Below are 17030 nucleotides of genomic sequence, written 5' to 3'. Positions count from 1 at the left end.
AATCGAATCAAATAGTTCATACACATTAAATAATTGGTTAAGAAATCCAGCCATGTATAGAGGTATGGCAAATGAGTATGCCAATATTCAAAAGAAGTTCCCTGTACCAGCAAAGTCTATTGCACCTACTTTCCCCCAATCCCCTCCATGGAATTGGTCATTTCCCATAATAAATACTGAATTTTCAAAATGGAATAAAGATTTAACCCCCATTGCTTTTATCCAGAAAAAATTTGCAGAACTTAATACAATTACCTATAAAAATCACTTCAAAATATTTGTTGATGGGTCAAAAATGAATGAGAAGGTTGCAAGTGGTGTTTTCCTTCCTCATCTGAAAATTGCAATGGGCGAGAGATTATTTAATAATTTATCTATAATGTCTTCTGAGTTAAATGCCATAATCATGTCATTAGAACACCTTAAGAAAAACAAACCTTTGATTGAAAATTCGAATAATATTATCATCTATTCCGACTCTTTATCAAGCCTTGAGTTGCTGGCCTCAGCTCCTCAATATAAGTTGGACATTGACACTTGTCATTGTCTCAGTATTATTGATAATCTTGCTTCAAGTGGCATACAAACTTATTTTCAGTATATTCCTAGCCACTCTGGCATAAGTGGTAATCATCAGGTTGATGAAATAGCTAAAAATGCTATAAATATTGACCAGCCAAGTGGGAGACCAATCCCAATTAGAGATATTTTCCGATGGAGGCTATCAGATATTAATTTTAATAAGATTAATCCTATCCTTTCCCCCTTTCCCAATAAGTATCTTTCAAAAATTTATCATAGAATTCGTTCTGGAACAAATGGACTAAATTTCCTTGCATTTTCATATAAGCTTTTTAATTCAAGTGGTTCAATTCCCCTGTCCCCTCTTTGCAGGCATTGTAATATGAATAATGAGACAATTGACCATTGCCTATTTGAATGTAATATGCTGACGTCTGCACCACATACCTTGCTTTGTAAACTGTTAAAATGCTTCAAACACCACAAAATCTCACTATCAGCCAAGAGCCTAGCCAACTATACCTGCAAACAGAGCACAGAAATCGATATCTATCATCTTATATTTGAACTCCTTGAGTCGAAAGATATACTGAAAGATATCTGAGAACATCTAATAAATAAGAGACAACCAAGACAGTAGCTCTGTAGCCCACAGAGTGAAGCAAAAAGAAGAGGGCTGAATAGTACCAACTGAATAGCCCGCCTGCTGTGAATTAGAAGAAGAAGAAAAAGAAGTAAAATTGAAAACTTGACTTAGGTATCAAAGTATAAACACATATATCAGTATGTGTTTACACTTTGTTTAGGCATAAAGGGAAGAAAAGACGAATTGAAATTGAAATGATCCAAATGTATTCATAATTGCTATTTCCCTAGTAGGGATAACTCTGTGCCATGGTTTGTTGATTAAATTACAAGGGGCTCTGCCCTTTGGGGTCCCTGACACCTGTACACTCGCTTTGTTGTGCGTTTTTTGGCCTTTGGCTTGCTTTGACTCTGAATGTGCTGGCTGCAAACTCTCAGATTCCTGCATATTGCAACTACCAATTGCTTAAGGCGCTTATCAAACCTTTTTATACCCTGCTTTGAAGTTTAGTGCTGTGCCTGCTTTTGACTTATATTGCTTGCTTAACATAGTATTGACTGAGGGCCCCCCTCTGCTTGTAGCCTAGGCTGTTTTTCTTATTTTTTTGATAATTTATTTCCTTTTTGTGATTTAGTTTGATGTTTAAATTATTTTAGCCCTTTGGGGTTCTATTTGTGATGACTGACAGGATGGTTAGTAGTCCTGTCACCTCTCACCCCAATAACTCTAGTGTAAGGATTTTGGCTTTAGGTATTGAAGGTCCAAATGAGACCAGTAGGCCTAGGCTGTTGACATTGGGCTGTAGAACAGTTATTGCCAAAAAAACTGTTTCAACATCTCCAAAATCATGAGTGCAGGGGCCATTATGGTTCAATGTTCAAAAGACTTGGACCAGATGGCTCCATTATTGTAATAGCTGTGAACCGGTCAGTAGCTACTGCTATGCTTTCTATTTCAGATATAGCAGTAAATGGATGTAGGATAAAGTTTGTGCTTGGTCCTACATCTAACCCTGCTTTAATCAGAAAGAGAAAAGGTATTGTATTTATCCCATCTGAAGAAGTCACCAATCTGGAGGATTTTGTCAAGGAGATCCAAGTTGATGAAAGAATAAAACAAGTGACACTGGCCTTTAAAAAACCAAGCCCATCAACTATCCCTTTGGTTTGCACCTTTAATAAGGATGTTCAGTTCCCTCTGAAAATCTCTTTTTGGGGGGCAATGTATACAGTCAAGCAGTTTATTCCTCAGACAATTCAGTGTTTCAATTGCCAAGGTTTTGGCCACATGGCCTCAAATTTCTGCAGAGGCAGAAGATGTCTACTTTGTAGTGGACAACACACCCTTGATGAATGCCCCCAATCTAAAACTGTAAAGGAAGATCAGGTACTTAAGTGCCCTAACTGCAATGGTAACCATGCTGCTAATGCCAAGGAGTGCCCAGTATTCATAGAGAAGAAAGCAATTGTAAGTTACTCTTTCACCAATAATGTCCCCATGAGGACTGCTGCTGAGGTCTTGAAGAAAGGATTTCCTAAACAAACAGAACACATCCCCATAGTACACACAGACTCTTTCCCTCAACTGACTCCTAATCAACCTCCAGCTGAGGAACTCAACATGAGGTACATGGCCATGTTTGAAGGTGTTGCAAAGCAGATCTCTGATCTAACTCAGGTTATTACATCTATTTGTGAACTGCTTTCTAAGTTAGCACTAAGACCCTTTCAAAATACAGTCTGTAGCCTAAATAAGTCAGTTGAAAACGTAAATAGAGAAGGTTCACTCCTTCCCACAATGTCAGCAGATACCAGCAGTCCTGACCTAAATTGCCTAATTAAGTCAGTTGATAACAAAATAAGTACCATGAAAAAGACAGTTGAAAACCTAAGTAGAGAAGCTTCATCCCTTCCCACAATGTCAGCAGATAATAGCAGCCCTGGAAAGGCAGAGAGGAAACGTAAAGGAAAGGAATCTGTACCTACCCCAGAAGGTGCTACAATACAAGGAGCCAGACCTAGGTTGGCTCTTTCTCAGTCAATTGACTAGCTATCTCTCCATTGTTTTTCCTTGGGTTTGGCATGGTTGACTAAGCGCAAACTCATCAAGTAAATTGGTTAAGACTACTGGTTTGGTTCCCTAAATTCATTTTGCTATTTGATTTTTTTTCCAGATGTTTCCTTTTTTAGAGTTGCCTTATTTGACCTAGGTGACAGGTTAAATGTATTATTTATTATAATTGACTTGTATAAATTTTGTATACTGCTGTTTGATATGGTATTTGCATCATTATGGTTCCTGTTCATAATTGATGGCAGTTGATGATGGGGATTAACCCATAATTTAAGCAAGATAAATGGTAGATGTTCTATATTTTTTAATCTTGATGGCCTTGATTCCCCTCCCATAATTTTTTATTTTAGAGTTATCCTTTTCTATTTTATATGTTTTATTATCCTCATCTATCTTTTTATATTTTATCTGATTAATTTTCTATATATGGAGGTATATAATAGGTCATAGTATAAAATTGTATTATTTATTATAATTGTGGTGTGTAGGTATTTTAATTGCTGTATGACTTAAGCACAGTTGCATCATTTTGATTCCTGTTTTTCAATGCAGGCAGTTGCTGCAGGTGAATTATCCCCTACCAATAGCAAGATAAGTGATACATGATCCAGTTCAGTGAATATTGACCAAAGTGACACCCAAGCAAGCTAGTGTTTACAGAAGGTACAGAACAATTGAGTGATACAAATGCATATATATTTAGTTTTAGTATATATTTAGTTTTATGAATTGAGGCTTATGGTATGCTATGATTTATTTTTCAAGTTGGGAGCTGTGGGTTCTGGGTGCTGGGAACTAAAGTATTAATGAACTTTGGTGCTGGGCTCTAAAGTATTGTTGGTAATATAATCTTCCCCTAACTTTACATTTTTGTTTACATTTACATAACCTCGTCTAAATTAACCTTAAAAAAATGAAATAAAGCTATGTCGACTTTGCATGTCTCTCTCACTATGTATGCGCCGTTGCGGTGTGTAACCAATCACCAATCAAGTTATTGTATATTGAGCAACATCTACTGTCCCTGATTGGTCCCTAAAAAATGGGTGTTGTCTAAAAAATAACCACTCTGGTTTAACACATGGAGTTCTCATACTGCTCACTTTTTTGCAATTTGTAGGAACCAGTGGAGAATCCGCACTTGTTTCGAAAGCTGCCACGGAAAGGTATGCAAATAGCATGTAGTTTAAAAACGTGTTTAATCACGTTCCTTGAATGAAGTATATATACTGTATATTAAAGAGGTGAAATCAATAAAGAGCTTGTTACTTACTTACAAATATTTTCATAATTTCTTGAATGAAATTTCCGTATTGTGTATCCAAGAGTTGACTTCAAGAAAGAAATTGTTACTTACTGACAATTTTTTCATAATTTCTTGAATTAAATTTCTACATCGTGTAGCTAAGTGAAAAATCTCATATCGTAGGAATGGTACATTCCATTTTAATTATTCATTGGAACATGATAGGATTTACATTAGCTCACCTGTTGACGCTGAAATAATTATTCTCAATGATAATCTGAGAGATGTTCTTGGCTTTAAACAGGATATGATCAATGATAAAAATGCTGGCACCGTTTACGGGATGGATAAAGTTATTTTTTTCTGATTATTCGCCTGGTTTTGCCTCGAACTCTTGCATATTTCTATATGCATCCTTTGTGGAAACATCGAGAGTCAGTAATTCAAATGTACCCCTCCTATGTTTTCTTTAGAGAAAAAAATCTAATGAACTTGTTTATCACTATACTATAAAGCATCGTCATTCTGTTCCTGTAAACGCTTAGTATTTATATCTTTGTCATTTAACACTAAGATGTGAATTGGGTTAGCCTCTGGCAATAATAAAAAGCTTAGCAGTTATTACATGTAATTTTTGACCCATTTTCAACGATCATACAATCATCTAAAATTAAAGATATAAGAATTTCATTTGTCTACCCCATTATTGATTAGTTTCTTTGTGCTTTTAGTTCACGTCCAATAGGCAATGAATCGAACTACTAAAAGAGGCATTTTGAAATGTATGGCTCTTGTCTTGGTAGCTGGTTTTCTAGGCTATTTCGTTCTGTACGACCCCTTGCCAGAAAATATCTTGCACCTTCTACGTCAAATTTTGCTGCCTCCACACTACAGGACTGGGGGTCGGGCACGAGTTTCAAGGAGTGTTAAGGAAAATGTTAAATTTTCAGCAAGAGCCGTTGGTGAGCAACTAAAGTCTCGACAAAATGGGGTGGGATTGAAAAGGATGCATTCGCGTCATTCACTCATCAGTTTCCACCGAGGCAGGGAGCAAAGGACATCAACAAGGACTTTGAGGAATAAAAGAACAAAGACCAATAAGCAAAAGAAGAAAAAGGCTGTTAGATTAAGGAAGGATTTCTTTTCTTAAGATGACTTATCTCCCTCACAAGGAATCATATCCATCAATCAGTTCCTCATTGAATCTATTCAATGCTGAAAATGTTGATGTCAGTGTCAAGTATGGCTACTATGTCAAGTATGGCTACTATGAGAGGACAATCATTAGGCTATGAATATCGATCAGGTGTTGATACTGACGGTGAGTTGACTACTGCAGTGACCCAGGAGTATCATCTGGTTGGAAAATTAAATCATGAGATATTCAATATTTCCCAATGACTAACCCCCAATGTCAAGATTGACATTAGGTTACAGATGGCTCCACCAAATTTTGTTTTGGGAAAAACACTTCCTGCACCGCACGAAGAAAAAATTCTTATCACATTAGCAATTCTTCATGTACAAAAACCACAGGTTATGAGTTCTAGTGTAGGGGCTGTGGAAAAGCTAAGAGCCAATGGCAATAACATTTAATTTCTTGTCCCTCATAGAATCACCAATCAACATTAAATTGCCGCTAGGTCTTGTAGCTATAGTGATTCATCATTTATCAATTGAGAAATCCCATCAAACTCGGATTTGACCTTTGTGAACAGCGGCAGTGCCATTGGATCTTGGACTGAATCCCCCCCATGATTTTAATTTTTTCGGTTTATCTAGCCTTGTGTGCAAAGTGAATGGTATTCCACTGTACACTCTATCATTTGACAAAAAAATCCTATAGAACTCTGATACGAGTTGTCCATGCAATCTCTAGATCATTACCGAACTATTTGAAAATGGAATAACCGATTAAATGTTTTCAAAAAGTCATGGCGTTATTGTTTTGGACTTGTTGGGGACTCGGGATATGAGTATAGCATCTACGAGTAAGGTACGTTTAGAATATATGTTTACCAATGCTCTGGCTGAGAATGTCACGCTAATATCGTTTAGTCGATTTCAAATCTATTGGGAAATCACGTCCGAAGGCAGTGTTCAACTAAACCTTGTATCGTGAATAGAAAACAAATAATCAACGTATTTAGTATGAACCCATACAAGTCTCAAAAAAAGTCCTATTGTCTACCTTCGGACTTAAATAAAAACGTTCCATTTGCTAACAAGATCCTGATCCTTGTTACCACCTCTCTGTCGACTTTGACGACTGGTCATATTCTATGAATATTTCAAACAGCGAAGACTATTGTATTTGATGACCCTCTTGGCCTATCGTATAAATTCTACGCTCCATACATCAGCAACTTTATTTAAAGCAGTGGGAAAACCATTATTCAAAATCAACGGAGAGTACAGGATTTAACGACTATGACATGTGTGTTTAATTCACTACTCTTTTTATTGTTAAGGTTTCGTGTAAACAAATAGTAGCAGTCTTCGTAATAAACTTTTAATTACCTTAAAATATCGAATTTCTTTTGTAGATATTACTTAAATTCTTATTTAATATTTATTATTTTGCCCTGATAATACATTTTTACAAGGTTGTTTGTTAATTTTTTTATTGATAAAAAAAAAAAATTATATACATGATAAAAACGACTTTTCTACTCTTTTGATTTCATCCACTACTAGGTATTTGTCGACAACAACTAGTGCAGGTAGATTATCTGAATTCACAGTGTACTGATCCTGATGTACTGCAATGTCAGGATCACATTTTCTACAGTAGAGCGTGACTTCACTCTTGTCATATCTCTTTGTATAGTCAATGATACTATTCTCATTCATTCTATAGAATTCACATTTTTCAATTTGCTTATTTGAAGCAATTTCATAAACAGTGTCCTCAAGTGTCGAATCACATTCCGTCACAGCCAAATAAAAATCAGTGGACTTATATTCATAACACCCATTGGCTCTTTTTGAAATAAAAATCACTACTATTCCAAAGGTTTTGTTGTAGACAATAAACTGAGAGGGTTTTTCTAGAATAGGTTGTTAGATGCTAATGCAGAGCCGACTTAAATGAAAATACCCTTTTACACAAATCACATTTAAATGGTGTCTCACTTGTGTGCACTCTTTGAGCGTGTTCAAATAGTCCAGCCACGGCAAACATTTCTTGCATAAATAATCTTTTAAACAGTTTTCATCTGTATAAAATCTTAGGAGCTCATTCAAAAACCTTGATGTAAACAAGCATTTCTTACATAAATCACATTGGTAACACTCAAGCAAATTTGGATTACTAGAGAAACTAAAATTGCTAAGGAAACTAAACACAAAAAAAAAAAATTGAATAAAACTAATTCGATTTACTAATTGGTTGTGAGAATAATAACCACAAACAATACAACAATATTCCAAAAACTCCTGTAAGAACTGTTTAATACCTCTAAAATTACTAAAAACCACAAAAGTTTTCCACCCCCGTCACATATGAAAGGTTTCTCACCTGTACACAGCCTTTGATATGTATTCAAACTGCAAAATTGCGAAAATACATAACATGTAACTGTCTACTCACTCATATGCCCTCTTTGGTGCTTGGTCAAATTTCCTGCTCACATTTAAATGGTTGCCCACCCGTGTGCACATTTTGATGGGTGTTCAAATTTGATGGTGTAGAAAAGGTTTGGTTGCAAACATCACACTTAAACAGTTTTTCACCCGTGTGCACTCTTTGGTGCCGGTTCAAACTTGATGCTGCAGAAAAGGTTTTGTCACAAACATTACACTTAAGCAGCGTCTTACCCGTATGCACTCTTTTATGGGTGTTTAAATTTGATGCTATAGAAAAAGTTTTGTTGCAAAAATCACACTTAAACGGTTTCTCCCCTGTATGCATTCTTTGATGGGTGTTCAAACCGGCAGCGTGAGAAAAGGTTTGGTCACAAACATCAGACTTAAATGTTTTCTCACCCGTATGCACTCTTTTATGGGTGTTCAAACTTGATGCTTGAGAAAAGGCTTGGTCACAAACATCACACTCAAATAGTTTCTCGCCCGTATGCAATCTTTGATGGGTGTTCAAATGTGATGCTCGAGAAAAGTTTTTATCACAAATATCACACTTAAACGGTTTCTCACCCGTATGCATTCCTTGATGGGTGTTCAAACCTGCTGCATGAGAAAAGGTTTTGTCACAAACATCACACTTAAACGGTTTTTCGCCCGTGTGCACTCTTTGGTGTCGGTTCAAATTTGATGCTGTAGAAAAGGTTTGGTCACAAACATTAAACTGAAACAGTTTTTCACCGGTATGCACTTTTTCATGGGTGGTCAAATTTGATGTTGGAGAAAAGGTTTTGTCGCAAACATCACACTAAAACGGTTTCTCACCCATATGCATTCTTTGATGGGTGTTCAAACCGGCTGCATTAGAAAATGTTATGTTACAAACATCACATCTAAACGGCTTTTAGCCCTTGTGCACTCTTTTATGGGTGTTCAAACTTGATGCTCGAAAAAAGGTTTGGTCACAAACATCACACTTAAACGGTTTCTCGCCCATATGCAATCTTTTATGGGTGTTCAAGTTTGATGCTTGAGAAAAGGTTTTGTCACAAACATTACACTGAAACGGTTGTTCAACCGTGTGCACATTTTGATGGGTGTTCAAATTTGATGATGCAGAAAAGGTTTTGTCACAAACATCAAACTTAAACGGTTTTTCGCCCGTGTGCACTCTTTGGTGACGGTTCAAACTTGATGCTGCAGAAAAGGTTTGGTCACAAACATAACACTTAAACAGCTTTTCACCCGTATGCACTCTTTTATGGGTGTTCAAATTTGATACTGTAGAAAAGGTTTTGTCACAAACATCACAATTAAACGGTTTCTCATTGGTATGCACTCTTTGGTGTCGGTCCAAATGGCACATTTGAGAAACGGTCTTGTCACATACCTCACATTTATATGTCTTTTTATGAGTTCTTTTATATTTTTTCAATTTTCCATACTTTTTACTTTGAAGGTGACTTTGCGAACCTGTTTTCTGATATTCTAAGCCTTTTCCTTCAGATTCTGATGCACACGAAATTGAGGAACTACGCGTAGATGGATTCTTTGAAACAACCAGTGACATATTTCCCTTTAAGTGAAGTCCACACACGTATGGTGAAAAATAACCTAAAAGTTTAAAAGTCTACATAATTAACCAAATAATACAAAAAATCAAAACTGATAAAACCGAAACCAAAATACATATCTTTCAATATGATTTAAAAGTCTACAGAGTTAAAAACAAAAAGAAGTATATCTTTCAATAGGTTTACAGTCTACAGGAAAAAATAGTATATGTCTTGATATGTTTTAACAACTAATTTTATTTTACAACCCTCTTCTTTCCCTCATGGTGATACTTATATTAGCTTTTAAAATTAGTTACTTTAATGCAACAAAAGAGCGAAAATGAAGCCTTAAACGATAAAAAAGTATACCAAGGTGTAAATCAAACCATAACTGAAGCAGAAGAAATACTATAAAAAATATCAGGAATTATTTTAACATAAAGAGAGAGATCTAAAAGAATGCGCATCATATGTTGAAGTTAGAATCTTTTGTGCAGTCACAAAGCTTGGGATTAAAAAAAAAAAAAAAAAAAAAAAAAAAAAAAAAAAAAAAAAAACAGAAGTCACGTTTTCCTCAGGTCTTACCAATAACAATTCGAATACGGATACTACTAATACTACTACAAACTCAATGCAATACCAAGCCGCCTAAGCCCAACACAGCTACGCACGCTCCTCCTCCATCCCAATCTATTCAAAGCTTCCCTTTTTACACCATCCCACGAAGTTCCCATATTCTTTATATCTTTCTTTATGACGTCTATTGAACTGTGAACAATAAATACTTTGTTTTAGTTCACTTTTCATCAGCTATAAGCGAACTGGTAAGAAAAACAATATTTAGGCTGTGACTGATAAATGGACACAGGCAACTGATAAATGGTAATTAAAAACGGAACTAGTAAGAGCTCATCATCGTGTATTTACATGCATACAACACGTTTGTTTGGTATAAAATTTTCGCTAGGCTCTGATTGTTTGTTTCAATTTTTTTTCATAATTATTCACTTTGTAGTAAAAGGATTCATCTCCCTGAGGAAAATGTGACTTTCATCTTTTTTTAATCCAATGAGATTCGCTATGTTCTTCTAGCTAAATATTTAAAATAACTTGTTCCTAAACATACAAAAAAACTTTTGACCTCATCTGCAAAAAATGAATTCAGTACTTTTGTTTGAATCTAGTGTTTTCATTAAATTAATATTCTATACTAAAAATTTCTGGTAGACAGTTCACATAATAACAGCCGATATTCTTCTTCTTTAAAATTCACCTAGGAATCAAAATAATAGACCAATTCATTTCTTTGTCTATCTATTTGAAGGGGAATACGCTAAAATTATATTTTACGAAAAGTAAATGGATACATTGTTTTAAGGCTTATTATCAAGCTTTTTAAAGATAACAAAACCTGCAAAACCACTTTCAAGTTAAAATTTAGAATTGTTCATCAGATACTACAAAAGCGGTTCGGCGAACACCTGCACATTGGAAAAGGATATAACAAAAGTTCCATCTTAAGATTAAGTCTCTTTGTCTTTTTTTTGTCTAATAAAACAATATCTAATACATTTCAATGACCAAAATACAATATTTCAGACATACCTTCATTGTTGGAATATTTGGGTTGCAATTCCTGTGTGTCGTATCCAAATTTACAAGATCCTGAAATACTAGGTAAATTGAGCAAGGAAACATCTTCACGTGTTGGTGACAAAAGATGTCTTGGAACATGAAAGGGCTTCTCAAGGTCACATGGCAAAGCGTCTTCAAATTCTAAAACAAATTTTAAATTAGAAAGACATAGAAAAATTTAACAGAAAAGCTTACTAAACAAATGTGATTGCTTTTTCCTTTTAGTTACGTGTAAAAATGTAAATATACAGGGATTATATGTATACATTAAATCAGATGTATATGCTATTCAATTTTTTTCTCAAATTATTTTTAAAATCTACTTTTTACAAAGCAAAAGAAAATGTGAAACATTCTACGAAACTCATTAACATAGAACAAACAAAATCCTGAAATTCATAAAACAAAATCCTGAAATTCCTAAAACAAAACTCATAACATAGAACTAATAGCAGGATAAGTGTAAATTTAGGATAACGTACTAAAAAAAAAAAATTGAATAAAAAAATATAACTAAAAAATTAACATTTTACAGCTTAACAATACCAAAAAATTGACACAACTAAAGACAAAGAAATACCAATCAATTGGGGGGGGGGGTTCAATTACTTCCCAAACAATAAAATACAAAATATAATCTCCCTTATTTTAACACCTCAATTCAACTAATTGTATTCCTCTCTTACTTGTCTTATACCTTGATATACCCATCTGTAGCCCCATCTGCTTTGGTGGTAATACATCGTTCATCATACCTGCACATGGAAAATATTAACAGAAAAATACCTCTATGGAAAGATCACTCGACTCACCAAAATTAAAAACAAAAGCTGAAAATCTGAATTTAAATATGTTTTGTGGCACAAAGAAGCCACTTTATCACCCCTCAGCTTGTAATAGTTAGATCCAAAAACATATGCAGTTTCAATTTTTTTTTCCTTATAACCACTTAATGAGAAGGGAGAAAAAAGAAACGATTATTTTCTAAGACAAAGTAGCTTTTCTTTTTTTTCAATTCAATTCAGATCAATTTTAAGAATACTTTACATTTAAATTACACACACACACATACACAAATACTTAAAAAAAAACTTCTAGACTATAATTCCTATTTATTTGGCCCTTGAGGACAATCCTGTTGAGGGAAAATAAAATTAAAATGTTAATAACATCTCATAGTGGTGGCTCTCCACTGAACAGCCAGTTTGAATTAGTTCCCAAACAATAAAATACAAAATATAATCTTCCTAATTTTAACACCTCAATTCAACTAACTGTATTGCTCTCTTACTTGTCTTATAACTTGATATTCCCATCTGAAGCCCCATCTACTTTGGTGGTTATACATCATTAATAACACCAGGACATGAAAAATAGTAATAGAAAATATCTCTATGGAATGATTAATTGACTCACCAAACTTGAAAATAAAAGCAAAAAGCCAGAATTTAAAAATGTTATGCGGCACAAGGAAGTCACTTTATCACCCTTCAGCTTGTAATAGTTAGATCCAAAAACATATGCAGTTTAATTTTTTTTTTCCTTAGGACCACTTAATGAGAAGGGAGAAAAAAGAGATGATTATTTTCTAGAGCAAAGTAGATTTTATTTTTTTCAGTTAAATTCAGATTAATTTTAACAATACTTTACATTTAAATTACACACACACACATACACAAATAATTAAAAAAATAACTTCTGGAACATAATCAATATTTATTTGTACCTCGAGGACAATCCTGTTGAGGAAACATAAAATAAAACTGTTAATAACATCACATAATGGAGGCCCTACATTGAACAGCCCGTTTGAACTCAAAATGCCTCCAAACATTTCAAATTAAAACGCTAAGACAAACTTTTTTTCTGCAACAGAAAATTTAACTGTGCAGACTTACTGTTCTTAATGAAAGAATCCTCAAAAACTGTGATGAGATTAGCCATTTTCGGAATTTGTGGCGAGTCCATGAAAGATTTTGGCACGGAATTAAGGCAAATTATGGAAAATATTATACTATCATCAACACTTGGGTAAAACACATATTTTAGTCAGGAAAGTCCTAAAATACAAAAGATATGCTGATTGATGACCAATAATGACTTTTAAATACTGCAAAGCATGTCTTATCCTAACACAATTGAAAGCACATGCTCAAATTCTTCTGCTGTCAAAGCCGTTAGTACCCTAATTATAAAATTTAATAAGAGGATGCAGAAATTGAAAACCATATTTTTGATGTAGATATTTTTGAAGGGCAGTTGTTGATTTTGATTTACAATAACCTTTCACGGTAAAAAAAAGGAAAATACAACTTTTAGCTTGTTCTGTTAGCTGCATTTTTTTAGTATATTCTCCCAGCCAATTACTATTAGGCGGCAAAATTTGGTTTAACTCCTCTAATTAAAGCTTTATACATGGTTTTATTGCTTAAAACACTACAAGCTTAGGCCTATAATATATATGCCATTATATTGTTCCAAGAGGTTATATTTAGCTATTCTTACTTTTCGGGCTTCAAGAATGTGCCAATAGATCTAAAATTAGATCCAAAAAAGATATTATGTAATAATATTGTGTTTATCAATTGAAAAATTTACTAAAAATTTAGTCATTACCTTCTAAAGGATTTTAACATTCAAATCTAGAGTGGACTTCAAGCAATTTAGAAAGTATTTACAGAAAAATATGGCTAGTTTTTTTTTTTTTTAATATCCACTAAGAATAGATATATTTGTTTCAAATAATTCTGAATCAATTGTTAAGTTAACTAAGGTAGACCATCTTTCTAGGACCCACTTAGAACAAGGTCTAAATTTGCCTTCAATTACTTTTTTATCAAAATATTGTTTCAGCATCTATGCTAATGTTAGTATGAAACCAATTTCATCTTTTACTATAATTCTTTAATTACACTTGAAGACGTTTATATAATAATAAAAAAAATATCCCTATTCAATAGATTTTTCATATATCATGGTTGCAGTGACAGCTGTAACTAAGATAGAGTACAAAGATATTGAATTATTCTGAAACCCTTCAAAATGGCTTCAAATAATTCACTGGAACTTTGTTGTCCAACCTTTTCAATGGTGCCTCTCTAACCTTAATATATATATATATATATATATATATATATATATATATATATATATATATATATATATATATATATATATATATATATACACATAAGGAGACTGGTCATAAGGAGACATGTTAAGAAAACAATTCTTACCTCAAAATATGCAAAATTGCCCTAGTTAACATATTATCCAAGGGGAGCACCTTTATCCTCACTATTTTCTTTTTTTTCCAGTTTTACAATCATATTTTTCAATATTTATGTCGTTTCTCCAAGTCTTGAAAATTGTTTTAAAACAAAACCAAAGAGTCATCTAGGTAATCTAACCTAACCTAAATTTATGAATATTAGCCTATTTATATCTTTTTGGTAGATGGTAGAGATGGTGTTTAACTTCCCTATTTAGAATATTGGAAAACTGAAAAATTCAATAAAATTTGTTTATTTTACACAATTTTGTTATAAATGACTGTACAAAAGTGAAAATAGTGAGGATAAAGCTGCTCCCCCTGGAAAATATCCCAACTAGGATTATAATACATATTATTAAGTAGAAATTGTTTTCTTAACATGTCTCATTATGACAAGTGCTGGTCACGAATTTACACATCATATTTCCATTGTTTCTTCAATTTTAACTGTTATTTAATATGATTTATTCAATTATTGTACAATTTAATTGAATGGCTTAGGGCTATGAAGAACCATTAGGGTAGGTGACCAGGGATTAACTGTCCACAACACCAAAAATTTCTTTATTTTTGGTAAAATTATATTTAGCTACTTTTGGCTATCTTGGAAAAGGGTTAGGTTAGGAAAATGAAACTTTCAGGGATGGGTCTACAGGCTAAAGTATGTCCCAGGAAGGCATTTTGAAGTACCTATCTCCCCTCCTTCTCCCTCTCAAGGGTCCAAAAATTCGCCTTGATGACAGGTCCATACCTATTGAAAATTTGATATAAAAAATACATTTTACCTTAATTTTCAGTTATTAGTTTCTTTTTCTCTGGCTTTAGTTCTGAAAATACAATTCCTGTTATTTAAGTAGAATTTTAAGCCATATCAATGTTTTTTCTCTCAAAATTTAGAAAATGTATTAGCATACCTATCTTTAAAACCTTATAAATTGGAATTAAGTAAAGTTTTGAAGCTGAAAACAATTTTGCTGTAGGCTACTTCATTTAAGCAGAAGATATATTTTGCAAGGTTTCACTTTTATAACACAAATATTTTTAAAGGCCATCTATTGTCAGGACCCTCTAGAGGAAGAAGGAGTTGAGGTAGGTACTTCAAATAGCCGTCCTGGGAAATACTTTGGCGAATTTGCAGGTGGCACAATAATTTAGCTAGGATGAAAGTGAATACATCATTTAATGCCTTTCTTTATTCAGTAATTGCTTCTGTTTCAAATTGCATCTTGAACTCTTATAAGGGGCCCAAAGGTATTTTATATAAACTATTAAAGAGAATAAAATAAGCACCAAATGATGTTTTCACTTTCATCCTAGCTAAACTATATGGCCCACTGCAAAGTTACCATGAAATTTACCCACCTCCACCCCCCTAATGCACAAATATATATCCTGCATTAGAATATACCCTGAATTGGCAACAGCAAATTTTTGAATTTCAAAATTAAGTTCTATTTTTTTTTACCTCATTTGAAAAATTTGAAACGTTAGGAAAACAATTTATATTTGTGTTGCCCAATAAACGAGGTTTGAATTGTTATAAATAAGCATTTTTTGAATATATTACTCTTGAGCAACTTATTTATAAACTAGATATATATTGTTAACAACTTTTCAATAACTTAACTACTATCAATAACTTCTTTGGGTGGTTACAAAAATGAATACCATTGGGGCTCGTTTAAGGGCTCAAGCTGCAATTTGAGACAGAAGCAATTATTGAATTATGAAAGGGCATAAAAAAAGGCCTCAAGTGATGTATTCACATTGGTAAATATATACCAAATCATATTATTGAGTTACGAATAAAGTGAATACACCATTTGATGCCCTTTTTTATGCTGATTACAAATATAATACTTATTTCTATCGGAAATGAATTTTAGCCCCTCCCCTATATATGCCAATTCAGGGTATATATTTCTACATTAGGGGGGGTAAAGTTTAAACTTACCTCCCATTTACATCCGAAAAAAAATTTGCCCCTACCCCCCCCCCAATGTAGAAATATATACCCTGAATTGGCCTATATAGGCGGGGGGGGGGGGGGGTTGAAATTCATTTCTGATAAAAATGATTATTATATTTGTAATCAGCATTAAAAAGGCATCAAATGGTGTATTCACTTTATTCCTAACTCAATAATATGATTTGGTATATATTTACCTTCACTTTCATCCAAGCTAAATTATTGTGTCACCTGCAAATTTACCCATACTTTAGCTTGTAGACCCATCCCTGAAAGTTTCATTTTCCTAACCTAACCCCTTTCCAAGATAGCCAAAAGTAGCTAGAGTAGAGTTTTACCCTTATTTTTTCTAGCATGTCACCTTCTGAAGGGAAGCTATTCTAGATCTTTACCTATTTTGAAAAAAAAGGCAGGGAAGGAACAAAAATGTAAAGTTAGGGGAAGATTATATTACCAACAATACTTTAAAGCCCAGCACCAAAGTTCATTAATACTTTAGTGCCCAGCACCCAGAACCCACAGCTCCCAACTTGAAAAATAAATCCTAGCATGCCATAAGCCTCAATTCATAAAACTAAATATAATGT

General features: G+C 33.6%; 1 protein-coding gene across 1 annotated transcript; it reads right to left on the bottom strand.

Annotated features, from left to right (window-relative positions):
* Positions 1-7120: 7120 nt before the first annotated feature.
* Positions 7121-13144, bottom strand: LOC148948188 (uncharacterized). The gene is made up of 4 exons (XM_089095214.1): positions 13099-13144; positions 11171-11341; positions 8937-9623; positions 7121-8684 (listed from the first exon to the last, which is right to left on the bottom strand). Exons 1-4 carry the CDS (start codon positions 13142-13144, stop codon positions 8044-8046), a joined length of 1545 nt encoding a protein of 514 aa, XP_088951340.1. The 3' UTR covers positions 7121-8043.
* Positions 13145-17030: the final 3886 nt, after the last annotated feature.

The sequence above is a fragment of the Artemia sp. Qi Xiang Cuo genome, chromosome 10, assembly GCF_049724085.1.
Source record: "Artemia sp. Qi Xiang Cuo chromosome 10, ASM4972408v1, whole genome shotgun sequence".
In the NCBI taxonomy this organism is placed as follows: Eukaryota; Metazoa; Arthropoda; class Branchiopoda; order Anostraca; family Artemiidae; genus Artemia; species Artemia sp. Qi Xiang Cuo.
Note: the sequence above shows the minus strand (reverse complement) of the source record. Positions and strands in the feature narration are given on the sequence as shown.

What these genes read in the sequence shown, in the direction of transcription:
- LOC148948188 (XM_089095214.1), bottom strand. Translation starts at nt 13,144, where the DNA reads ATGGCTAATCTCATCACAGTTTTTGAGGATTCTTTCATTAAGAACA. An exon ending in CAAATATTCCAACAATGAAG is followed by an intron (nt 9,624 to 11,170) that starts GTATGTCTGAAA and finishes TTAAACTTTTAG; the next exon opens with GTTATTTTTCACCATACGTG. An exon ending in AGCATCAAGTTTGAACACCC is followed by an intron (nt 8,685 to 8,936) that starts ATAAAAGAGTGC and finishes ATTTGAACCGAC; the next exon opens with ACCAAAGAGTGCACACGGGC.